General features: G+C 42.2%; 1 protein-coding gene across 9 annotated transcripts in view; it reads left to right on the top strand.

Moving 5' to 3' along the window:
* Positions 1-19,960, top strand: part of MAST2 (microtubule associated serine/threonine kinase 2) — a 320,067-nt gene extending 300,107 nt beyond the window's left edge. For all 9 annotated transcript variants that reach the window (XM_034779933.1, XM_034779932.1, XM_034779940.1 and 6 more), the window contains 9 exons: positions 520-629; positions 2,523-2,674; positions 3,728-4,038; positions 8,165-8,380; positions 10,307-10,533; positions 12,038-12,160; positions 13,341-13,477; positions 13,690-13,877; positions 14,540-19,960. In XM_034779933.1, the coding sequence (XP_034635824.1) occupies positions 520-629; positions 2,523-2,674; positions 3,728-4,038; positions 8,165-8,380; positions 10,307-10,533; positions 12,038-12,160; positions 13,341-13,477; positions 13,690-13,877; positions 14,540-16,617 (3,542 nt within the window). In that variant the 3' untranslated portion in view covers positions 16,618-19,960. The remainder of the gene's footprint in view (positions 1-519; positions 630-2,522; positions 2,675-3,727; positions 4,039-8,164; positions 8,381-10,306; positions 10,534-12,037; positions 12,161-13,340; positions 13,478-13,689; positions 13,878-14,539) is intronic.
* Positions 19,961-26,676: the final 6,716 nt, after the last annotated feature.

The following is a 26,676-nucleotide window of genomic DNA, read 5'->3' as shown; positions in this document are numbered from 1 at the left end:
TTTCTAGCAATTCCCAGGTGACAAGCTTTGCAGACAACAACAAATGTCCAGGCGTGCTTAGCTGGATAGAGGGATACCATGGCATGAGTCCTCTGTGGGGGAGAATTCTCATGTCATAGAGGATCTTTATATGGACATCAGAAAACTGAGATGGCATTACTATCATAAGCACTAGTTTACCGAGGTTTATAACTCCTGAAATAAGCCCTTTCTGGCTGATGCAATGCAGCAGATGTGGCTCAGTCTCTACATGTTTAAAGGCATAGGAAGAGCAAAACGGTGTGCATGTTTGAAGTCTATTTGCACACATGCACAGTTTTACTGAAGATATTCTTCCTGATCAAAAATACTCAAAGCTCTACGACATGCCACATTTGCAGCTAGACAAATAGGAATTGCTATGTGCAGACTGATCCTGAGAGCATCAGTTACTGTTCGATGTACTTTATAGAAAGTACAAAGGGCATGAACTCTCTAAGTGCTGGTTAATTATACTGCAGTTTGTATCCTTGTTCTTAGCTCGTTCTGAACGGTACCAGCACCTAGATTCAGAAGAAGATGAAGACACAAATGATGATGATCATGTAGAAATTAGGCAGTTCTCATCTTGCTCACCACGGTTCAGTAAGGTAAGGGCATACTAGTTTGTTTAAAATCATAGTCTTATTTAGATTTTTCTGTTAAAGTCATAAGTTGCCCTTTAAAAAAAACAATGTTCAAATAATATGAAGGGGCCACATAGTCTTTAACACTCATTGACGTTAAGCATTTTAGACAGAAAGGACAGTGCACCATGGTTTGTGTCAGCTGTCTGTACTGCAGTAGTTTATCTTCAATAATGGACTCTGTGCACATGGTAGTACTGCAACGCTTATTCTAGGTTGCCCTGAAATAACAGGTGGGGTTCAAGAGATCTCAAAATAGGTCTACTATTGATATTAAATAAAAACCCAAGTCCATTTTGTGACGGGCTCCATATATGGTCCAAATGCTGTTTCACCATGCATGTAAACAGACTTGAACTTGTTCTAAACACTAAGACATCTTCCTTCCTTGGTGGGCCTGTTAGTGTTAATAAGAGTTACATACAGTACCCCTGTATCATAGCATCATAGAAATGTAGGGCTGGAAGAGACCACGAGAAGTTATCATATCCAGTGCCATGCACTGAGGCAGGACCAAGTAAAGTTAGACCATCCCTGGTAGGTGTTCAATCTGTTCTTAAAAACCTCCAGTGATGGGGATTCCCTTGGAAGCCTGTTCCAAAACTTAATTACCCTTGTAATTAGAAAGTTTTTCTTAATAGCTAAGAAAAAAATCTCCCTTGCTGCAGATAAAGCCCATTGCTTCTTGTCCAATCTTCAGTAGACACGGAGAACAGTTTATCACTGTCCTCTTTATAACAGTGAAAGAGAGTATCTCACTGCCCTATTTGAAAGTACCTCGAGGGTTGTAATATTATCCAGTCTTCTCTGTGGACCTGGCTCAGGTATCACCATGGTTTTAACTAGCATTAACTTCAGAGGGCTGGCTCCTGGTTTACACCACTATAAGTAAGACTGAAATTGGACCTGAGAATTAGTTGGGACCTTGAACAGGTTTTTACAAATCCATAAGTCTTGATTTCCTTTTCCACCTTATCCCCCTGTTATGAGAAGCAATTAATCTGTTAGGCTGCAACTTCGGTTCAGTATTTTTGGCACAAAGAGAGAAAGTCCACTGCAATACGTTTATGGTTAGATTTAGAAAATGCTGCAACATCTGTAGAAGGGGAAGAATAAAAAGCTCTTTATATTTTGAAAAGCTTGTCTGACAATTTAGCCAAATAAATTATTAATAGCTTTTTCTTGTTGATGTGCTATATTTTTAATAACAGCATTTTTATTAATCTCATCTTATGAAAATCAGGTCCACAATCAAATAGAGTTTTAAAAGCCGTAAAAGGTTTTTTTTTGTTTAATTGGTTAATTATTTAAAATATCACTGTACAGCAGAGGGAGGCACATTGGTTGAGCTGTGAGCAGCACAGCAAATTCCTTGAAGAGGGCGAGACTCTTTTGTTGAAAAGGTTTAGTGAACTTGGGGCAATACTGATGGAATCACAGTAATGAAACGAGGTCATCAGCAGGATGCTAATGGCAGAGTTGAGTTTGTGTGGTAAGATGTCAAGATCTAGATGTCTGCCTTGAGCCTTCAGCACTTTGTGGAGCCGGTTAAAATTTTAGCATTAAAATGGCCTTTGTAGCATCACAATTGCATATCTGAGTGCAGGTATTACAGCAGAAGGACATATGTGACAGTTATAAAATCTTGCCTCTTCCCTTCTCCCCGATATACGTTGACTGAGCATATCACATCTGTGTTGGGTCCTGCATTAGCTAATCAAAGAACGTTGCCAAGTTCAGGTTTTAAACCAAGCTTCCATTCTGGGAGAGAAATACCTTTTGATTCAATAAGGACTTGCAGGACTGTTTACTACATGCTTCATACAGATGGATCTCAAGAGCTTTTGCTATATGCAGGTGTACAGCAGTATGGAACGTCTCTCCATCCACGAAGAGAGGAAAACACCACCAACTAAGCGCAGTCTCAGTGAGGAAAAAGATGATCGGCTAGACAGCCTCGGTGGTCTGAAAAGTCGGGATCGCAGCTGGGTGATTGGCTCTCCTGAAATGTGAGTTTATTAGACTCGTTCTTTTTATTTAATCACAAAGAAGGCTTTTTTCCCATCTACTTTGACATCAGAAACTCTTACAGCTGCAGTTCAGTGTAAAATCTCTGTACTACTTAAAAGCATCTCATTAAGGTCTAACATTATGTAAGCTTACAGCGAAGATGTAAAATAAAGCAAAGGGTATTCTGCTCGTAAGCAAAGCTTCCTTCCTGAGAATGGACAAAATTCCCAATCCAAACGTCTCAACCTCCAGGGGTTCAAAATCCAGTTCTCCCCACATTCTCTCCTGCCACAAATCAGAAAAATATTGGTCTTTCCACAGTTCTGAATACAAGAAATAATTGTGTCCTGTCATCTCTGTTGTTAGCAAAATGTCATAATACTCAGAAAATAGAAATCTCACACACCTCCCTTGTGCCCAGAATGATTGAAATAATTGTCGGATTCAGCTTAATGGAAAAAATAACTACACAAGTTACAGAATGGGGGATCATCTGCTAAAACATGGTGTCACATGGATGCATTTAAGGTGGTTGTGATCTAGAATGTCTTTCCTACATGACACCTTTACTGAAAACACTTGATAGATTACATGTGTAACTAATATAAACTGATCCTGCTCAGGCCTTGCTTGTGCAAAATGTTGTTATAAAAATAAGTCTAAAAAATTAAAAAGAGCAGGTAAAAGCATAAGATGATAGGTACAAGTGTTTGCATTTCTGTGCCCTGTTATTGGTAATAACGATTGTTATAATAATTTGTCTCACCTTCATTGCGTTGTATTTTGTTTGATTTTGTACTTATCTTAAAAAGTTAATAAGGGAAAACAATCCAGATCTGAATTTTGCAAATACCCATAACTTTTAATGGTCCAAACAATAACCCTAAACCAAGCTTCCTCCCCAGACGAATTGGGAGGCTTGAACCTGGAATCATATTGCTTTGACTTGAGCTTACTCATTATTTTTGTGATACCAATAACAACCACTTGCTCTTTGGCATTATGAATTATCACAGCCCAACCAGTGACCTGGTCATGCTTTTTTTCCTCAGACTGCGTAAGCGCTTGTCCGTGTCTGAATCCTCACACACAGAGAGCGACTCCAGTCCGCCTCTTACTGTTCGGCGGCGTTGTTCGGGGCTTCTCGACATGCCCCGGTTCGCCATCTCAGCTGAGGAAGAAGGACTTGCCCCCAAAAAGCAACAGTCAGATGGAACGTTACTATCTACAGTACAGTCACGTGAGGGGCTCCCCCTACCAATTCCAGAAAAACCTGTGGAGCGAGAGCTGCACTTACATGAAGACACTGGGCCAACAACACCCTCTTCAACCATCAGCAACATCAGCAGCTCAACCCTGACAGGTATGCACCTGGTGGGATGGGATCACTGCCATCAAGAAGTCCATTTTAGGGTGTAAATATTAGTTGCACTAAAATGTGGTTTTATGAGTAACATCTTTCGTTAGCATTGCATGGTAAATACTGCACTAGTAAATTACTGTGGCTTTGTGTGTTTCTTTAAAGTAATTTTTAATCTCTTAAAATTTGTTTGCTTTACTTCAGACTAGTCCCTCTTTAAACTCGGCAAGGTTGCCCAACATTTGCAAGACCCTGTTGCATATAACTTTACAAAATTTTAACTGTTTGGGCTGAAATTTCCCATGCCAGGTGTCTGCCTCGGGCTGAATTTTTAGGAGAATTTTAGCCCAAACAGTTCAGTTGTTTCCAAGAATAAGGTTAGGGGGAAATTTAACATGTTTTGCCCATGTTAAAAAAAAAATAATAATCTGGTAACCTTTTTTTGAAAAGCTGTAGTGCCTCCCTTCTTTTGGAGCAGAGACTTGACCTTTGACATCACAGTAAAACCCCGCCAAGTTGTAAGCCATTCAAAAAATTGCAGTTTGCACATGCTCGGTAGAGACATCTTAGATTTTAACACCTAAATTCTCAGAACATTCCATCTGTCCTGGGCAGGACTGTATCTGAAATTGTAGCTCTAGGCTGCTGCAGGCTGTGTCAGGTCCAGACCCCGGACTTGGGAGCAGGGAGATGCTCTCTCCTGTGCTTTCGGTGACCCCCATGCTGGGCCCAAGCAGTATGGAGAAGGAGGCTGCCTGATCTGAATACGGGATAAGAGCAGCATCTGAGCAGGGAGTAGATTGGGAGAAGGGGCTGGGGTGGGACAGAAAATTGGACTGGAGGTTGATGAGGAGAAAGAAGGACTGGGGTGGGGAATGGGATTGTCTGGGAAAGGAAGCTTGGACTGGAAGCTAGAGGAAGGGGGCTATGCCTGGCGAGGCAAGGCGACTGGGATGAGAATCCAGAGAGTGAACTGGAGGGGGCAGTAGAAGCCAGTAGGTGTGGGGGAGACTGAGATCAGATGAGGAGCCTGGGAGCAGGGCAGAGAATGGGACTGGCTGGGTTAGGAGGTTGAGACTGAGAACCAGTAGAGTAGGGGGAAGGAGATGATGGGAGAGGTAAGACAGATCGGACAAGGAGCCAGAGTGTGTGGGAGAGAACCGGGAGTGACTGGACAATTTGTTGGGAGAAAAACAAGGAGAACAGCTGGTGGAGAGGGGATTCAGATGGAGAGTAAAGAGGGATGAGACTTGGGCAGGGCAAGGAGACTGGGACTGGGATGAGAAGCCTGAGAAGTGGAGACTGAGACTGTCCAGGGTGAGGAGAATGGGACTGGGACAAGGAACCAGGGGAGGGAAAGAGACAGGACTGGGACAGAGATCGAGGAACGTGATCGTTCCCCTTTATTCGACATTGGTGAGGCCTCATCTGGAATACTGTGTCCAGTTTTGGTCCCCACACTACAAGAAGGATGTGGAAAAATTGGAAAGAGTCCAGCGGAGGGCAACAAAAATGATTAGGGGTCTAGAGCACATGACTTATGAGGAGAGGCTGAGGGAACTGGGATTGTTTAGTCTCCAGAAGAGAAGAATGAGGGGGGATTTGATAGCAGCCTTCAACTACCTGAAGGGGGGTTCCAAAGAGGATGGAGCTCGGCTGTTCTCAGTGGTGGCAGATGACAGAACAAGGAGCAATGGTCTCAAGTTGCAGTGGGGGAGGTCCAGGTTGGATATCAGGAAAAACTATTTCACTTGGAGGTTTTTAAGGCCCGGCTTGACAAAGCCCTGGCTGGGATGATTTAGCTGGGAATTGGTCCTGCTTTGAGCAGGGGGTTGGACTAGATGACCTCTTGAGGTCCCTTCCAACCCTGATATTCTATGATTCTAAGAGACTGGTTGGAGGGGACAGGGCAGAATGGGTCAAACTCAGGGGAAATAGGCAGAAGCATCTGTGCCTACTAGAGCACATTTCCTTCCAAGCCTAGAATGTAACCAATAATTCTCAGTCTCACCATTCCTCTGAAATCTTCGAAATCCACAGGCAGTGTCCCATACCCCTCTAATGGTGATCGACATAGAGGATGACAACCTACTACTGCTATCGGTTACTCCATTAGCTCAAGTAACAGAGGTCTGTGCAGTGGATCTAAAGGTCCCAACCCTGCTGATGACCCTTGGGGGTGTTAATATGATGTCGCAAGATGGAGTTTGTTTTTTCAGCTTGCTTTATTAAAAACCTCGGAAATTACCTACCAAAAAACTGTTTAAAAAGCATTGTTAAAGTTACAAAGTCAAGCACTCAAAAGATAGTAAATGGCAGAATTAAGATTGCCTGTGCAACCTTAATTTGGCTCCCTTGTGCATTTACATTATAATATGGAGATGTACCTATCTCATAGAACTGGAAGGGACCCTGAAAGGTCATCGAGTCCAGCCCCTGCCTTCACTAGCAGGACCAAGTACTGATTTTGCCCCAGCTCCCTAAGTGGCCCCCTCAGGGATTGAACTCACAATCCTGGATTTAGCAGGCCAATGCTCAAACCGCTGAGCTATCCCTCCCTCCCTTTAATTACATGATCACATACTATATTTTCCGCAGGGCCCCTGCCTCATACAGTGCACAGATCAGATCTGCTGTGGGGATGAATCAGGGTTGTGTAGTGAAGGAGACTATTGTCTATAGACCCCTGCTTCATTTGTTTCAGAAGTTGGAAGGTGTGGAGTGAATGAGACAGGGAACTGCAGGAAGAGAAAAGACAATACCATGGTCATAGATGAATGCTTCCCTGGGGAACTGGATTTTATCCCTGCCTCTGCCCCAGAGTTCCTATGAGATGCCGGTCCAGTTGCTTAAACCAAACGTTTCCCAGATGGTCACTTATTGTGGTGTTCCTCCTTTTCTGGGTGCTGACTTGAGGTTTGGGGTCTGATTTGAAGAAGTGCTGTGCTCACAGTTGCAACTGAAGTCTGTGCTTTGAACATATGAAGTGCTATATAATGCTAAGTCCTCTGAAAAATTAGCTCATCTGCACCTCAATTTGGACAATCATAATGAATGAATACCTTTGACCTTAATCGCTCTCTGCATCAGTTCCTCAACTGTAGAATGGGGATAATAACCCACCATGTTTCCCAGGAGTGGTTTGTGAAGCACTCAGTTATTATAGTGATGGGCACCATAGAGAAGCCCAGGAGGAAATTAATAATTCTGTCCTCAGAGAAGGGTTTGAACAGTGTGTAGTAGGACAGGCCTGGGACCATACATTGAACAAAGAAGATCAAATATTGAACACCTGCTCACTGCGTGAGCACCATCCATTCTGTACACTGAATGAGGCAGGGTCCCGTGGAAAAAACAGTATGTGATCATGTAACAAGACCAGTAGTTCTCAATCTGCAGCCCGTGGGCTGCGTGCGGCCCAATCAGCACCCAGCTGCAGCCCATGACAGCCGCAGGGTCATACAGGTAACATATATATTGTGTGGATGTGGCCCATCTAACAGAGAAGCTGCATATGAGGCCCACAATGGTAAATAGATTGAGAACCGCTGAATTAGACTGTTAATTAAACTCTTCTAATGTAATTTTTGTGCCTCCCCCTCCCCCAAAGCATCTGCTTCCAGCCTGTGTCGAACGGCAGGATGCTGGGCTAGATGGACCACTGATCCGACCCTGTATGGCCGTTCTTCTGTAAATAGCATAAAACCTAGTGCAGTTGTTGCAGCCTTTAAGGTTGACAGTTCTTGCTGGTAATAAAAATAATGAGATAATAATAAAAAAACCCTCAAACCTCCCCTGGTTATTTGCCATATAAACAATTCTGTCTAAATGGCTTACTACTTTAAAGCTGTGCTAGAGAGTTAGGCTCCATCTAATTTTATTACTGCAGCAACTTAGTTTCAAGAACTGGCTTTCCAACAAACAAAAAACAGGTAATTCTCGGCATACAGAAGAACGCCAGTGGTTATAAATTTCTATAAATAAGAACTCAAGCCCTGGGCTTGCTTCTGAGTAAAATTCACTGTTGGACTACATGTAAACATGACTTTGATTTCATATATTTTGCCTGCGGGGGGATATGCTGTTAGGAATTCCCTATGGTTCTAATCTACTTTAATTTAAACTGTAGCCGGGAGCACTACAGATTTCTCTGATCAGCGCATTCGTAGCAATAGCAACGAGGGTCCAGATTTTACCACTCCAAAAGCCATCAGCGACTTGGCAGTACGGCGGGCACGGCACCGGTTGCTCTCTGGGGAATCGGGGGAGAAACGTACCTCGAGACCTGTCAACAAAGTGATTAAATCGGCATCAGCTACAGCCCTCTCCCTCCTGATTCCCTCAGGTAAGAAATAAGCCACATTTAGATATTGTAAAAATGTGAATGCCTTGAACAAAAGACCTGCAGACGGGACCTCTATGTTTTCTGCTCCTGCCAATAAAGATATTGTTCCTGAAGGAACAGGAATTGGGACTCCTGCCTATTTGCCACTTACATGGAAAAGGAGTATTATTTTGCTGAAGGCGGAGATGTACTTGTGATCTTGTGACTACAGATACCATAAATGACAGCTGTGTCTCAGTGTCTCGATAGCAGCTTCTTTTGTTTAAATTGGCTCCAAGAACTTTGGCTGGTCTCTAGACAAGGATGCAGCAAGAATATCTATTAAAATTACAGACAAAACAAGTTTAACCCTTGTGCTGCTACTTCTCTGGACCTGATATCCCTAACATTTTGTTGAAATCATACATATCTGGCGCATTCAGTTTCCAGAAATGTTCAGATGAGACGGTTAAATACATTTAAGTAAGTTAGTACCAAACGGTGTGTATATAGAGATATGGATATATCTTTATAATTTTTGGCACCAGATTGTGTCATGCATTAGAAGCCTCTGTCAAGCCGGGGTAGAAAGGGCCATGGTTCAGCAGACTCTCTGGGAGGAATTCTTGCTTTGTGCCCACTACCTCCCACCTCCCCTGTGTAGAGCTCAAGGCCTTACTGGAAGTCCAGGGACTCTCTTGTTCCTGCCTAGTAGGAGACCAGTAACGTCCCTGCAATTTGCAGCCCAACCAACAGTGCCAGTGTGCCAGGCCAGCACAATATCCTGGTACAGCAATACCAGCGATCATGTCTCTGTTGGAACCTGGGAGACAGATAGAAGATTGCTGTTTGGCTCCATTGTGATGACTTGCATTTCATTTCCTGCCGTTTGAGGGTTGGTTGGTTTTCTAACTACCAGCTCCCTCCTGAAATTCTCTAAAATGCTTGTTTAATTATCCAGTGGAGGCTCCGACAGAACTGTTCTCATCTGTCAGGTAAATACGTAGTAGATGGCTCAGCAGGTGTTTCTTAATGGTCACTTCATGGCAGTTTTTCCTAGACGAATACAGGAGTTGTGTATTCAGTTCATATTTTTTATGTTTTGTAATGTAAATTATTTTATCAGCTTATCTAAGTATAGTAAGACTATTTTAATACATGTGCTATTACTACTAATATGAGTAACAACTGTAATAGTTTTTAGCCAATAGGCCAATTGAATCACACCCATGGAAGAGGGGAGCTGGGTTCTGCAGCTGCTCATTTGTAATATTATTTTTAAATCATTACAGTGCTCCTGCATTGGCTACCTACTACTTGTAAATATTTTGCTCCTTCTGAATTAAAACCCCCACAACTTCCTTGAGCCAGTAGTAATCCAACTCATATCAAATTTCATTTTTTAAATCCAGGTTGGTTTTGAGTTACATTGGGCAAACAAGTGACCCACCCCATGTTGACTATTTATTTGAACAGTATATTCTCTAATCTAGAAACTGTCATCCCATATATATAAAAGCAGGTATCTATATAAAATATAGTAAAAGAAATCTTTGGTGGACTGAAACTGTATACTGCAGGATTCTACCTGGAGCAAATATTTATGGTTGCATAATGAATCCCTGAAAATAGCTTTTCCAAATGGACACATTGGCCCAGCTGTAATTCTAGATGACAAACAACAATGCTGTACTAAGTACACAATAAGAAGCACTCACTTTTTTGGAAACAGCATTGATTTTGACCTTTCAGAGCACTTATTAATTAAAAAGACTGCAGGAAATGAACCTTGATAGATTTGATACTAAAGGAATTTTTAATGCCGCTTTCACTAGCGTTATAAAAACGTAAGGAAGATTTCATTTCCTATTAGAATTTTAACAGGAGTTATATTTCCCTTTGAAGGTCAGGCTTTCTAATTTGCACTCCTTTGTGTCATCACTGTAGATCACCACACTTGTTCCCCATTGGCTAGTCCAATGTCACCTCATTCTCTGTCCTCCAACCCATCTTCAAGAGACTCCTCACCAAGCCGAGACTTTTCTCCTGCTATCACAAACCCCAAACCACCAATCATTATCCATCGGGCTGGAAAGAAATACGGCTTTACCCTTCGTGCTATTCGAGTCTACATGGGGGATACTGACGTCTATGCTGTGCATCACATGGTCTGGGTAAGTCACTGTTTTTCTAATAAGAATGCTCTTAGGGGCCGGGAATTCTTTCTTTCAAGATTGCAGGTTTAATCTATACTCTGTCCTTTTGCTGCCATGTATTCCCTCTCCTAATTCAGACCCAAAGGAGTCTTTCGACAGACAAAATCTTTAAAAACCCTAAGGGTTGTTTCAGCAGCAGTCCAACCCCATCACAAAAATCACAACAGCTTTTTCCTTTTTCCACCACTGGTAACGTAGGTCTGCCTCCTTTTACCAGAAGTGCATACGTTAAAGCATGTGTCTTTGTGCAACTCTTCTTGCTCTCTATTGGGGTTGTCACATGAGGGTCAGTTACAGCTAATTCATCGTGAGCTGTATAAGCAGTGATAGTTTGCTTCAGATCAACCCAGTCTGCTGGAATTTTCAAGACAGCCACTTGGAGTTGATTACATGCCTTAAACCATCAGTGGCTTTACATTGATTGTCCAGCCATTTGACATTCAGTTTAGCTGTGTATTATGCCAAGGGATCTTACTGGCTGTTTCTCCATATCTCTCTTCCTTCCCCTTACACAGTATACGACCTATGTGATCTTTCTTTGGCAATGTATATGACTGTTAACCATAATCATTTCCCCCAAAATGGTGTATATTATTTAAAATACACTGTTTTAGAGTTATAAGAGAGGGTGGAAGGGAATGGTTTCTTAATATCCTTCTATATCAGTGTTTTGCAGACCTCATTAGGAGAGCCAGTCTTTGTATGTGGTGATCATTGTTTGATGCTGATCATTAAGTAGAAAAATGATCTGGAACTGGATTTTTCTCATAATGGTAGTAGCTTCCCGTGGTCCCTTCTGCCTCCCCTTGACAAATTCTGTATTTATTAGCACTGTGGCTTGCAACCTCTTCAGTCCATATTGAAGAGAAAGTTGCTGCAACAAGTTACACCTCACTTTAAGGTTGCAAGCCCCTATTTTGAGGTGTGGATGACAGCATCACCAATGGGGGAAAAGCCTTATGGGATGGTTAGGGCATCACAGTTTAGAAAGTACTGTGCTAAATGATGGGAGGTGGGAAAAGAATTTGTTTGGAGTCAGATGCATGATATGTACAATCTCAATGCCTGGAAACTAGTCTGACAGGAGAATGAGGCTACAAGACTTTTTAGCCAGCTTCCAAGAGACATGCTCCAGGATGCTTAATTCTGAAGCTCAGTGGACTTAATTTTTTATATATGGATATCAAGAATATTCAGAGCGATAATATAATGTCCAAAAATGTGCAATGACACTTAACCTCATGGTTCAAGGCTTAAGCCAATTTCTAACTCCTAGAGATCAGGATGTGACCTGTGGGGCGCAGATTATCCCACATCTACTATTGTGGGGTTCTTACACCTTCCTATAAAGCATCTAGTATTGGTCACTGTTGGAGATAGGATCCTGGACTGGATGGACCTCGGGTCTGGTCTGGTCCCGCTGTTCGTATTTTTAAGTAAATAATTTCCCTGTCATTACCAGCATGTGGAAGAAGGAGGTCCTGCTAATGAAGCAGGTCTGCGGGAAGGTGATCTGATAACCCATGTCAATGGAGAGTCTGTCCATGGACTGGTGCATACTGAAGTGGTGGAACTGATCCTGAAGGTAGGGCCGGAACATGCTTGTATTACAGAATGTGGACAGTGCATACCTAAAAACTGATTTAAAACCCATTTAGTATCTGATTGTCAGAGGATTGTTTTAAATGCAAGTTAAATACCTGGCTCCTATCATTAGCCTTTGCTTTAATCCCATTGCCAGGTAGAAATTATAAGTCTTTCCCGAAGTCTCCAAAACTGTCTTGTTCCACTTTAAACTGACATTCCATTAATGTTTGTGGAAAGTTAAGGCCTATCGGGTATAGTTGGCACCAGAAGAGATGCTCATTTGTTTGACTTTAATGATGAATTTGAAAGCATTAAATAGGTTAATATGGTGTAACTATAATAACCCCCCTGTATCATTTTAACAAACAAACACCCTCACATTTTTCCCATTAATTTTGTTTTGCTTTAGGCTGTTAATGTTATTAGCTCTTAATACTATTTTGTCAAGGATTATTGTCAGCAGTGTTTAAAAGAGGCTTTGTAATAGCTGGTCTTGAAAGTATTTAGCTAAATGACTTGTATTTTGATACCTCCTTGTGTGCTGACTACATTTATGGAAATAAAATAAACCCTTTAACAGTTCCAAAAGACAGGCCTTTGGTAGGGTTTGCACACATGGAAGAAATGAGGTATTTTTCTTATACGAGTTGAGGGGACCAGGCTAGTGCTTTTAGACACCATCAGTGTAGATTCATGCTGATGGATGCCTGATGCATCTCAGGATATCTGTCAATCTGTCAGCATGAAGAAAGGGTCAGGCACATAAGTAGGGAACAGGTTTGGGTGCCAAAGAATGCTGCTTTGTCTGAAGTTCTAGAAGGAAGATTGTTGTAGTTCTCATTGGTAGAATGTATTGGCACCATCACCATGATATCTTGGTGCCTTACAAAGCGTAAGTTGAGGCATTCAGGATCTCAGTAAGAGAGGTCAAAGCCCGTGCAGCTTCTACTCTGTGCAGCTGTACCAGTTAGCTAGGAAACTAAGATTTAATCTGTTGTGAAAGCCTGACTAAAGAGGTCCATATTACCGCTCTAGATGAAGACTCAAAAAGGAAAAGGGGATTAGTCAAAGGAGTAAAACATGTCATCTTGTGATAAATTAGCAATCCACTTGCTCAACACCTAGAACTGCCGAAAGCAATCTTATTCTATACAACTGCCATCTCTTGTATCCGACAGAGTGGAAATAAGGTATCTATCTCTACTTCCCCATTTGAGAACACATCAATCAAAATTGGGCCAGCTCGGAAGCCCAGCTACAAATCCAAGATGGCTCGAAGGAACAAGAAAAGCAAAACTAAAGATGGGCAGGAAAGGTGAGCTTGATTTAAAAAAAAAAAAAAATCTGTGAAAATTAAATGCTCCCAAGGTAGGTAGACCTTGTCAAAGCAATTTCCGTGTAATAAGTTTATGTCAGCACACATTGTTACTTACCTCATGCGTCTACACTGAGTGAGGGAGATGTGCCTGTAAGTGTAAATAGATCTTGTGGTTTGACAAATTAGTAACTATTAGTTCATCTCCCCAGTAAGAAGAAGAGTTCTTTGTTCAGGAAGATCACAAAGCAGGCATCATTTCTGCACACCAGCCGTAGTTTATCTTCACTTAACCGCTCGCTGTCTTCTGGAGAAAGTGTTCCCGGTTCTCCAACCCACAACCTGTCCCCTCGGTCACCTACGCAGAGCTACAGATCTACTCCCGAGTCCGTACATTCAGGTAAAAGAACTGTTTATAGGGGGGATTTTAATTTTTAAATGCTTCATTTTTAAAGGAAAATACAAAACAGACACTAAACCAAATATTGAGTTTACATTTATTTGAACTTCAAACCAGCAATTGCTATGTATGTCTTATTTTGCTGTGGGTAGATAAAAGTTTAATCATGAAAAAGGTCATGATTACTGCCTTTGTTCATTATGTATGTGGGTGGATCTTTTAGCAGTGCAAATGTGTGGTGTAAGTTATGATCTTTCCACAGTATTTTGCTTTTTTTTTTTTTAAATAATACATAAGAGAAATTTCAGCAGTAGACAGAGAATTTTAAGGAACTTGCATACTGACAATAACAATAAAATGCATGGTTTTACATACATATGGTTTAATATGGTAGTAACAGAATGTTTTCTCACTGAGTTTCTGGGAAATACCCTGTAGTATTTTCTGATACTGATTATGTGACAATCGCATAGTAGCTCTACTGGAAACAATGGTATGCCACCTTGTAGTATCTTTACTATAATATCTTGGGGTAATGTGACAAACAGCTCTTCTTACCATTGTACAAGCATAGCATGAATGTTTTTAACTATAAAACACAGTTAACAAAAAAAATCCCTTTCTCTTTTTGCTTTTCTCTTTTTTTTTTTTTTTTTTTTAAGTTGGTGGAAATTCTTCCCAGAGCAGCTCCCCCAGTTCCAGTGTTCCCAACTCTCCAGCCAGCTCTGGACACATCCGACCTAGTTCTTTACATGGACTAGCCCCAAAGCTTCAACGGCAGTATCGATCTCCGAGGCGAAAATCTGCGGGAAACATCCCTCTCTCACCACTAGCTCACACTCCCTCACCAACCCCACAGTCCACATCGCCGCAGCGTTCACCTTCTCCTTTGCCAGGGCATTCAGTAGGCAGCTCCAGTATTATTCAGTCCTTTCCTGTAAAATTACATTCCTCCCCACCTCTGGTAAGACAGATCTCCAGACCCAAAAGCGCTGAGCCCCCCAGGTCTCCTTTGCTGAAGAGAGTCCAGTCAGCTGAGAAACTGGCTGCCTCGCTGTCCTCCGAAAAGAAGCTGGCTTCCTCTCGCAAACATAGCTTGGATATCTCCCACTCTGAATTTAAGAAGGAGATGCTACAAAGGGATCCTAGTCTCCAAAGTTTACAGGAGTCCGTGAATGAAGCAACAGGAGGTAAAGTTGGGCTAGCGGAAAAAGGGACGCTGCAAAAGCCATCTTCCAGGAAGCTAGGTGCTATTCGACAAGACAGAGTAGAGAGGAGAGAGTCACTACAAAAGCAGGAGGCCATTAGGGAAGTAGATTCCTCTGAAGATGAAACAGATGATGGTTCAGAGGATAGTCAAGATGGGAGAAGATTGGAGAGGCAACCCTCCAGAGGAGAACAGGGCTCCAACTCTTTTAATGATGATAATAAGTTTTCTTCTAAACTGGAAAGCAAAGACAATATGGAGGACGATGCTTTTCTAACCGATGATCCAAAAGATACAGCAGACTTGCAGAAGGTAACTAAGCAGCCACCTACAGCTGTCTCAGAGGCACTGCAAATTAGCATACCCCAGTCAGAGTCAGAGATTCTTACCAGAATGTCTCCAGGAGAATCTGGAAAATATGAAAAGCCACTGCCAGGATCAGGAACAACAGCAGAAGAGCATAAATTGTCAGAAAGCAAACCCTTTGAGCACATTAGTCAAGAAGATGCCTCTTATGCGAGCATCAAATGCACTGGGGGGAAAAGTATAGATTGCATAGAAGATACAAAGTGCCCACCTGTGGGATTCCTTCAGTTTGAGCAAAGCCACTCCTCAGGGGTGTCACATGGTAAAGATGCACCAAAGGAGTCTGTGTTAACAGAAATCAGTCAAAAAAAGCAAGATCCTAACCCTTCACTAGCACTTTCTTCTTGTTGCACAGCAGGTATAAATTCTCCGCTATCAATAAGCCAAACGGACTGCAGAGAAACAGATCACAAACAAGAACTTCAGTCTACAGAACAAAGCAACAGATTTCAACATCTGGCAAATATAAATGAAACTTCTCCAAAAAGTCCTACTGCTGAAAAACAGCAAAGCTCGTGCCATGCAGAGGGCTCTTCACAAGACAAGAATCAATTAAATGCTAGGAAAATTAGCCCAAGTAATGCAACAGGTGCTGCACCCTCAACTCCCCATGTCTCAAGTTCCGGTGAAAAGGCCCTTTCAGTGTCTCAGTTAGAAACTGTAGCTCAAAGTGTGTTGGGCCCAACGAAGCTTGATGTGTTGGGTACTAGAAAGCTGGAAACTGATAAAGAGTCCCCGCAAATGGACCTGTCCTGTAAGAGAGATTCACAACAAAGAAGGCAGGAAACGTTAAAGGTGGGATTAGATCAAGAAAGAGCGAAACCTCTTAGCAGAGACAATCTTACTACAACCTGTACACCCTACACAGAGTCAACAAGTCCAGCAAGGTCTGGGAAGCCAGCATGTTCTCTGACAGCAAAACAAAAGCCAGGTTTTGGTGGTTCTAAAGCACTTGAAGCCTTGGGGGATAACAGGAAAACTTCTCCGTCGAAAGATCTTCCACATACCCCTGGAAGACAGATTCTTAGGGCATCTCCTCTGCCAGATGGCAGTCTGAAGCTCTGTAAAGAGGAGACTCTGGTGCAGGAAAAAAGCAAAGAGGCTGGAGGTCAGTTAAAAATACAAGACTTTCCGTTGACACATGATAATGTTGTCAAGAAAACATAGCAGAGTCCCTGGAATACGTGCACTCGAGTATTCTACCTTCAGACATAGACTGCATGCTTGAGTTTTGTAATATACACTAATACGGAATAGAACTGTGTACATCTATTTTTGGGGGGGTTGTTTTTTCATACTGCTTTTTGCATTTTTTTCCATCCTTGCAATTCTATTTTTGTACACGGTGTGCTTGCCATTTGAGGTCTCTTTGGAACAGGGTATCTTTAAAGCAGAGCTATGAAATAGTTTGCTGACTTTTTTCTCTTTATTTTGCCCTGAGTTTGGGGTGTGCTGTGCATTTCCCTCCAGTTTTGCATTTATTTCTGATCCCAAAGAATTTTCTGTGCAAAAATAGGCAGCTGACATTAAAATCTCTCCCTTTTTCAACTTTCTCTTTCAAATTGCATTCACTCGTTCCCAAATTTTTCAGATTTTACAAGCCAGTTTTCCCTATGGCAAGGAGAAAAAAATTGCCTTGTTAATAGGTTATCCTGCACATTCAAGCCCTCTTCCGTGCAACCCAGATCCTCTTTTTTTCTGTCACTTTACATATCCTCCAGTCCCACACATATCTTAGAGTTCATTCCCTCTACGTTGTCAGTCTGGGGTGCAGGGAACAGTCCTATATATTTTTTTTAAACATTATTTTTTAAAAACCTGTTTCTCAAATGAAAGCTCAAAGAAGCAAGTCTCCGATCTGTAGCATGTTTTGCTGGGATGGTTTGTTTTTACTTTGTTTTACAGGACGCAAGGCACCTCTCTCCTCCATCTTTTAACATTTTAATTGAGTTTTCTCCCACCCTTTGCTGCCTGCCTTTCTAGTCTGTCCTTATCCACAACAAATAGTGACACCACATGGAGGGACATGGTTGTTTTTAAAATAATAATGCTGATAATTGTAGCACCCTCAAGTACGCCCCAAGTAATATTAACTTCATGGGTATTGGAGACCTCTCCCTCTTTGGATGGATCTAAGTAGTTCGTCTAGGGGAGCTTAAGTGTTCCTGCCAGTTCTGAAACAGAGCTTGAGAAACCCAGCAAGGGTTCTGAATTTGCCTTTCTTCTCAGAGAGTGCTATGAAGTGTTGTTACCTTTGACTCATTAAGTTACGTGGATGAGCTGCAAACAGACTTCAAAACAACACACATGGTATTTCAAGATTTTACCTTTGATAGCTAGACCATGTTCACTGCTCAGTTTACCTGGTTCCATTAAGAATTACTATTATCTCCTGGGTTCTAGCATTTCTTTGCTTTAAATGTGACCAGTTCTGAATAACATTATTTTTGGGATAAAACGCTGACAAATATGTAGTATAACATATCTCTGGCATTGTAAGCCATTTCCTTACTCTAGCCAACTAAAGCCTACTGTCAAAGAATGCTACTATCATTCATCATAGAATGCTCTTGGCTTTCACTCCAACCTTGTCTGAGTAGATCTGTGTGTGGATAGCCTACAATAGCTGGTTACCCCGTACATTGGTGTACTTTGATCGGAACATTTCTGAATGGTGACTGCACTTGCAGCAGTACACCAGACAAAGAGTCGCATCTATTGGTCCAATTTCATTCTACTGCTTTTTTCCATTATGAAAACCTCTTGTGCACTTTGAATTTCTACTTATTTTCCCTAAATGTATCTTTTATATAGGAATACAATTTTCCCATCTCTCTTTCAACCTGATTTAATTCATGATGCACAAATCCCAAGAATCTCTGAATTCCTTGTCCTGGCTTTTTCTCTGTAACCATTTATTTCATTTTGTAACTGATTTTGGATGCTGAGATTTCATTTTTGGACCAACTTTTGTTTTGGGGTTCTTTTTTATATTCAAGTAACCGTCTAGTTAGTGTGTGTGTGTGTGTGCGCGTGTGTGTGTGTGTGTGTGTGCGCGTGTGTGTGTGTGTGCGCGTTTACTGTAGAGCTGTTAAGAATGCACAGGCTTCTTAATGCACTAAGAGAAGCATCAACACTCCCAAGCAATTCATAAATAGCTCCAGCAGTGACTGTGTTAAAGATAGACATACTATGTCTTTGATCCTCGCACTGGACTGCATGAGCTAGTCAAATGCACATGGGTTTGTAATTGTAAACCGCGACCTTTGTACCATCCAAGCAGAGTCCTTCATTACCAACCGCTCGAAGCACTCTTTATTTTGATAAGCGTGTCCTCCTGTGTTGATTTCAAGACAATAGTGAGTGCAGGTTTTGCTGATGATAACTGACCTGACGGGGCTTCTTCCCAGTGGGTTGATCCATTAAGAAGTTTTCAAGAAGAAAGGTCCAATTGGCAATACAGACTAAAATAAAATGTGCGTAGTCAGAAACTAATCCTCTAAGAAATGCCCAATAATTTTTGGAAAATCTGTTAAATTTAATAACTTCAAAGATATGAACTTGTACCATGGGGATAGCCTTGTAATGGGAGTGCTATGTAATGTCTGGCTTGGGTATCAGAGTTATATACAAAGCACACCTAGATCTCATGGGAGGTAATTTATATTAAGATATAACCCAAATGGTCTTTGTATGAACATATAAAATAAGCAATGAATCTTCCCTCTCCCATGGGACTCATCAGTTGGGTGGATGACAAATTGCCCATGAAAAATAATGCAGTTTAATTTGTGTGTGAATAAACAGCACTGTGTCTAAATGGTCTGTCAATTCTAGTCTACTAAGAGCGTTGTGACCTTTTGCTGAGATATGGAGGGGGTCAGAGCTACTTGTCTGGGAGTTTACCAGGGAAGCTCCCAGAAGGCATAGCACACTACAACAGTTTGGAGAGTACTAGTGCTTTAGCAGCTTGCCTCTCCTGTCTTTGAAAATAAGATTTATTACAGTGAATTTCAGTTTTATCGCTCCCTAAGTAATCACAGCTGAGCAGAGGAGGATTGCGAAGGAGCCTGACACATTTCAGCTTTGGCCAAAGAAAGTGTAAGGTGCATATTTAGCCCCCCGATGGCTGTATAGCAGATGCAAAACAATCGGTTCAAGTTTAAAAGTCCACCATTTGAAAGCCCAGGTAGGCTGGTGTTACCAGGAAAAGGTCCATTCCTGGTGCAGCCTCACCCTTGTCAATTGGAATTTCTGTCGCCCAGGGTGCCGAGTACGCACAGGCCCCTCTCTGTTACCTGATATCACTCTGGCACCTTTTAGCAAAGCTCTTGGGAAAAGCAGAGAGAAGATTTCCATGGAAAATTGTGATGATGAACCAGATATGTGCCAAGATTTATCACTGTCTGGCTGAAAAACAAAATCATAACTTAAAGAAATAGTCTTCTGCCCCTATCTTCGAGATGGGCGAGATGAGACATTGGAAATGAATATCTGTGTGTGTGTGTGGGGGGGGGGGGTGTATGTTCGTATGGTTTTTCAGAGTGCAGCTGCATATCATTCTGGCTATACAGAAAGGGAGATAAAGTGTGTGTGTGTGTGTGTGTGTGTGTGTGTGTGTGTGAGAGAGAGAGAGAGAGACGTAACCATCTAAGCATGTTACTTTCCTGAGCTGTTTTCCATTTTGTTTGTGGGTTTGGGTACGAGTTGTTTGGTTTTCTTTTAGTCATTTTGGTTTTGGAATTTACCATATATAATTTGTTCCCACCCTTGTCATCCTTTTTTATCTCTATACCCAGCCGATGCATTCCTGCAGAATGCTTCATTTCAGTGTTATCTTCCCTCTTGCCTTTTAACTGTAGCATCTAAGAAAAATGAATATTTATTGTAAATATTAGACTGTAGCATTGTAATCACCACTCCTGGGGTTGAATGCCAGAGGCTTTTAGCATCCAGTATCCTAAGAATGCTTGTTGGGGGATGGGCAAAAGGTGTGACCTGTGGTCTTGACATCCACACTGCATTAAGGTGTGATTTAGATTTTTTTTCTTCCTGCACGGGGAGGATAAAGTCTTTTCTCTGGTTTTCTCTTGCTGGATGTGAAGGATAATGCTGTACTTCTAGTAGAAGATTTTGACAGACATGTGTGTTTACGTTGTGTTCAATTATCATATCCAGGCGGCTGTCAGTGCGGCTTTGAAGCTGAGCTCTGGTGTCAAGCTGTGTTACTCAGCACTTGGCTAGATAAGAGGAAGATGTGGAATTTAAGTGTTTTAGAAACTTGAACAATTGCCACATAATAGCGGTGCAATAATTTTTATTCATGTTGTACCTGCATGTTGATGTTTAAATCCTCCTCCAAAATAAATTTTTTTACATAAATACAAACTCCTGTTTTTCTTCATTTTCTGTCTCCTATTTTAAATCTTCTACAGAAGACGCAGGCAGCATTGCCATGCATTTCATGCTGCCAACTAAAAAGTCTGTTTAGCCTCATTGTGTGCTTTGAGGCTCTTATACTCAACTGAGTCCCCAGCCCCCAGCATAAGGAGATGCTGCAAAGTAACAGGAAGTTGGTGTCATCAAGATAAATCCAAAGCTCTCTGCAAGTTCTTCTCTGATTTTTTTTTTTTTCTGCTTGGATCAGTTGGCTGCATAAAGCCAAAAGTTTCCTCCTTTGCACAAAACTCGCCTTCCCCCGCTGAGATCCTTTGTTCTTGTCCTAAGTGACTGGTTAGTGTAGAATCCCTTGGGTGGGCTCAGACCATTCCCATCACTGGAGCTTATAAGGAGATACACAAGGAAGGATAAAACTCTTAGTTGAGCTACAATAGAAAGCAAAAAGCAACAAAACAAGAAAAGGGGGGGTGGGGTCATGTACCCAGCATAATGTATTTTAACAAAAAGATCAAAATAAAATCTGGCTCCTCGCCATTATGATGGTGGTGCTCACCACCATAACCTCTGAGCCTTCAAGCTCAGAGGAAGCTGGCGCTTTCTGCCATAGCATAGCCCTCCTGATACAGACACGGATCAACAGTGTGGGACAGAACCAGTCACTGGAACAAAATCAAATAGCACATGCATTATGTCATTTATATTTTATACAGCCTATACTGAACGATTATATACATACATGTGCATGTGCATATATACAATGCCATAAATGTTGTGTACAATGTATGCATGTGCTCGAGGAAGCTGTGCCTGAAATGATGATGGAGATGCCATAACAAACAGCTAAAGCATTGGTAGGACACAAGGGTGTGCTATGACCCATTGTAACAAGGCAGAGAGGTTAGCATCCTGAGCAGAAATTACTTGACCATCCCTTCTGTACTTACTTTATCCATAGGGGCACTGAAGTATAAAATATCACAGTACGGCACTCTGAACCTTTTTGGCAGTAAATGGTCCTAAAACACTAAACTGCAGTATTTGACCTAGAAACTGTGCACTCCTTCAGTGTAGCCTTTAGGATCTCCCCTAACTTCTTTTAGGAGGGATGGACATAATTCTAAAATCTGTTGTGACTGAGCTGAGCTCACTGGTCACTTTTGTTTGCTCCCATTAACGAGGTCAATAAGAATAGATTTTAAAATGTTATTAAAGCTAACATTTAAAAAAATGATATAATAGGTTGAGAAAAGAATGTCTGTACATCTGGGTATAGTGCTTAAATTATCCACAAATCCACAACTTGTTTTTTAAAAGTCATATGATACATAGAGTACATAATCAGCAATAGACCAAATTTATGTGAATAGATTTAACAATACAGTTTAAATATTAGAATCTGAATACTCGGGTACATCCCTCATGAAAAGTTGTACAGAGATTTGGTTGTGGAAAGCAAAATATATCAATGAGTGGAGATTGTCCCTCGGTAATTGAGAATTAGGTTGGTTGTCCATTTAGAAGGGGGGAGGGATAGCTCAGTGGTTTGAGCCTTGGCCTGCTAAACCCAGGGTCGTGAGTTCAATCCTTGAGGGGGCCGCTTAGGGATCTGGGGCAAAATCAGTATTTGGTCCTGCTAGTGGAGGCAGGGGGCTGGACTCTATGACCTTTCAAGGTCCCTTCCAGTTCTAGGAGATAGGATATCTCCATTAATTTTTTTTAATTTAGAAAATACAATCCATGAGGAAAGTATTTGTTACTTTCCTGACTGCACTTCTCATCGGCACTCCAGCTCATCCCTCCTGGTATTGCCGATGTCCAGTGATGTGTTCCATGTAGATGTCCCTCGACCACCTGATGGTGTCGGACACCGTGGGTTGCCGCATCAGCCAAGCGTAGCGTTGACCGATTCTGCATTCTCTCCGCACTCGCTCGTGTATGACCTTCTTCCTCATTCCTGAGCAATTGTTGCTTAATGTACCAAGGGGGAAGTCCTGAGCTCACTGACATCAATAGGAGGTTTGCCAGTGACTTAGGCCTGGTCTGCACTAGAGAGAGGTCAATGTAAGGCAGTATAGTCAACCTAATTCTGTAAGCGTCTATGCTAAAATATAGCTCCCACCGATATAACTTGGCCGCTTCACCAATTTAATAGCTTCACCTCCGTGAGAGGCGCAGCACTTAAGTTGATGTAGTTAGGTCGACACAGTGTCAGTGTAGACACTGCGTTGCTTACATCGACTATTCCTGCCTTTCCGAAACCATCTCACAATGCCCCACGCTGACAGCTAAATCGGTGCAAGCGCTCCTGATGAAGAGACACACCACCAACTCAGGGAGCGTAGTGCGGACGTGTAAAACCAGTTAAATTACTCCGGTGGCTGAACGTCGACGTAACTTAGGTTGACTTAATTTTGTAGACTTGCCCTTAATTGAGGCCAGGATTTCATCTGACATCTGCAGTGCTATTCCACACACCTGGTGTATGTCCTTATTGATGTACACACATGAAAAAATGACACCACGGCTCACAGCAGCAAGGTAATTAGTGCGTCAGTGGAACTGGAAGAAGAAAAGGCATAAAGCAAAGCATGTAATAATTTCTTCCATACTCTGGCAAACCATTAAAACCAACTTTCTGTAAAATACAATTGAACCACACTGTCCTTTATATTTTCTCTTGCATCACTGCTGCTTACCAACATATAGACCAGTCCTATTCCTCCCAATCCTGTGAAACATACATATATTAAGCTAACTGTTTTAATTCTGATTAGCCCTGCTCTGCAAATGGCCATCATTCGGAAAAAGTGACCGTTTGCCACCCCCAAAGTTTGATAGTGCAGCTTCCATCTCTCCTATTAACTTCTGTACAAAAGGTGGGCTATGTTCCTTTCAAATGCAAAATAAAGACAAGTCAAAGGAACAAAGAAATAGTGTGGCTATCTGATACCATTTTGTTTAATCATTTTTATTGCTTTTTTTTTTTTTTTTTTTTTTTTAAGAGGGTGGAATTCTGCATTCTGTGCTCTCTGGTGTTCTCCAGAGATATTCATGCCAGGCAAAAGGCTGTCAGTGAGGTGAATAGGTAGAATCGTAGCTGCCTGCCATGCACGACACCTGCAAAATGTCGTGCTCAATGCATGTTTGAGGGCCAGACGGAATCATCGCACTGGTACAGCCGCTCCTGGGGCATGCAATGCGTGCCCTGCATACACAGACAGCACGTCGCTGCTCCCATTGACTTGAAATCTACCCAGAGTGAAAACCTGCAACCACTCTTAATATAATCCGTTGTTCAAGCCGACAGAACTTGCACATGGACCGACTTGTTCTAAAGGTCAGGACGATGGGAGCTTGTAAGTTCTGCAAGCTAAAGGGATCTTGATTCCCTGTTTGTTTGTTTCTTAAAGAAAAGGTCAATGCCACAAGGTACCTTGCATTAACATTAAGAATTTAACCTCAAACAATCAAGAGTCAGAAAATTCTGAAAGCTAAAGTAGCTCCTAGGCGGTTAACTCAGTCGCATTAGCTCAGTACATAGATAGTACTTTATAGTTCTGTTTTCCTTGTTACCTGGAAACTGGACACTATTAATGCATAGCATAAAAAACATAGGATGTTGCATCACAGCTGGGTTAAGGCTGCTGCCGCAGCATTCAGTTTTGGAATGATCTGGCTTCTGCACGCTTTGTATTCCCCTGTGTTGCATTAGTACTAGTTTGTAGATGAATTACATACGAAAAGACTACATTAAAAGAAAGTTAAGGTTGCAAAGTCAAGCAGTCAAAATGCAAGAAATGTCAGAGGTTTTCCATGCAAACTTATTTCAGCTGCCTTGTTCACAAGTATTATGATACAAGAATGGTTTAAGGTCTGGAAAACATGCCTTATAGTGAGAGACTAAAGACATTCAATCTATTTAATTGATCGAAAAGTAGGCTAAGAGGTGACTCAGTCACGGTCTACAAATAACTACACGAGGTATACATTTCTGATCGTAAATGGCTCGTCAGTGTAACAGAAAAAGATGTAAGATCCAGTGGTTGAACACCAAAACTAGACAAATTCAGACTTGAAATAAGCATACATTTTTAACAATGAGGATAATTAACCATTGGTACAATTTACACAGGGACATGGTGAAGTCTCCAACACTTAAGTCTTCAAATCAAGAGTGGATATCGTTCTAAAAGTAATGCTATGGCTCATCCAGAAATTATGGGTTCTCGGGCCTGGTATGCAGGAGATCACAGTAGATGATCATAATGGTCCCTTCTGACCCTAAAATCTATGATCCAGTCTTTAAATAGGTGATCACATACTGTTCTTTGCACAGGGTCCCCTGCCTCATTCAGTGTGCACTACAGCGTGGACCATGGGGACCAGAGAATGAATCAGAGCTGTGTAGTGAATTAGGCTGTTTTCTATAGGAGCAGCTATTCCAATCGGTCTGTAGTACAGCACTGGCATGGTACTAATTCTAGTACAGTGCTAGCTGATCTGTAAGTGAAGAATCTAACCTGATTAATTTTCAGCTCATACATTTGCTGCCCTCACAGAACTTTTTGTCTTGGACTTCCTAGCCCAGCTTGTTTAATAATAATAATAATTAATAATAAAAAAAGGTGAAATGCAAGACATTTATCTTCTGCCTTTTCAAAGTGTCCCAAGGGCTGGGACAAGGTTAATGGAGATGAATTTGTACTACCTAGCAGCACATGGAGTTTCCCCGCATCTCCACAGCCCCTGTTGCAACTCTGGAACGGAGCTGGCTTCGCAGCTTCAATCACTGTCTCTCTGATAGATGGAAATGTCACACGGAGAGAGGGGCCCAGAAATGCTCCATGCTTGTAAGGAGACACCCGCACAGGACGTCTGTCTGGAGTCTGCACCTTTCCTGACAGCAAATCGATGGCCAGTGTTGGGGGAAGACTTGTAAGGGCTAAAGGATTAATCACAGGTAGCCTGACATTCTGTGCCCGGTAAGTGGTGCTGCTGTACCAGACTCTGTAGTGAGCAAGGCCCACCTTCCATGAGCCTGATGGCAGCAGAGTTTTGAACTGCTCCCAGCCGGGTAACTCTTTAAGGAAAGTGTGTGGTTGATACCTGTGGCACTGCTGCTGCCCCCCAGGAGAGCTACCCACTAGCCAAAGTGGGTCCCGGTTTGCATCTCATTCAATTAACAGGTAAAACTGGTCTTCAGCGCAGGCAAAGCAAATAGCCACGTGGGGGCCCTGTGGCCTATGCTACACACAGGCCGGCCCCATCTTTCATCAGCAGGTTCATGTGAGGGGGAGGAAGCCACTTGCTGCCAGACCCCACTCCCAGCTGCTGAACCAGAATGAGGGGGGCGATCCTTGACTCCCAAACCAGACGCCCCTGGTAGTTGGTGCCTACCCTTGCTTGTTTACAGTGAGTTCTGGTCTTAGTGCAGGTTAAAAGATCCCCCATTACGCACAATCCAATGCACTGTGCCAAGAGAAACCTTCCCTAATGTGTTACACGCCCTGGGAAGTTTTACCTTCCTGGACCTTACTGCTTTCACTGGACACAGTAATAAGACTGAATGCTTTGCAAACAGGCCATAGCGATCGGCAGGGAGTTGCCTACACTGACTTCAGGAATACACCCAATGCCTTTGGCGTTCTTGCCAATGCATGGAGTGAGGTATGTGGGTGACATTTCTCGCTGCGTGCTAACCCCAAAACCCCAGTGGTCTTTGAGCATCTTGCTGCCTGCCCATTCCACAGAGAACGGGAGGTAAATCCTACTCCAGTCCGGCTTACGCTCCTGAAGCCTGGCACCAGTTAATAACCAAGCCATGGC

This window comes from Trachemys scripta, chromosome 8 (assembly GCF_013100865.1).
Source record: "Trachemys scripta elegans isolate TJP31775 chromosome 8, CAS_Tse_1.0, whole genome shotgun sequence".
Taxonomy (NCBI): Eukaryota; Metazoa; Chordata; order Testudines; family Emydidae; genus Trachemys; species Trachemys scripta.
This window is presented reverse-complemented; position numbering and strand designations above follow the sequence as displayed.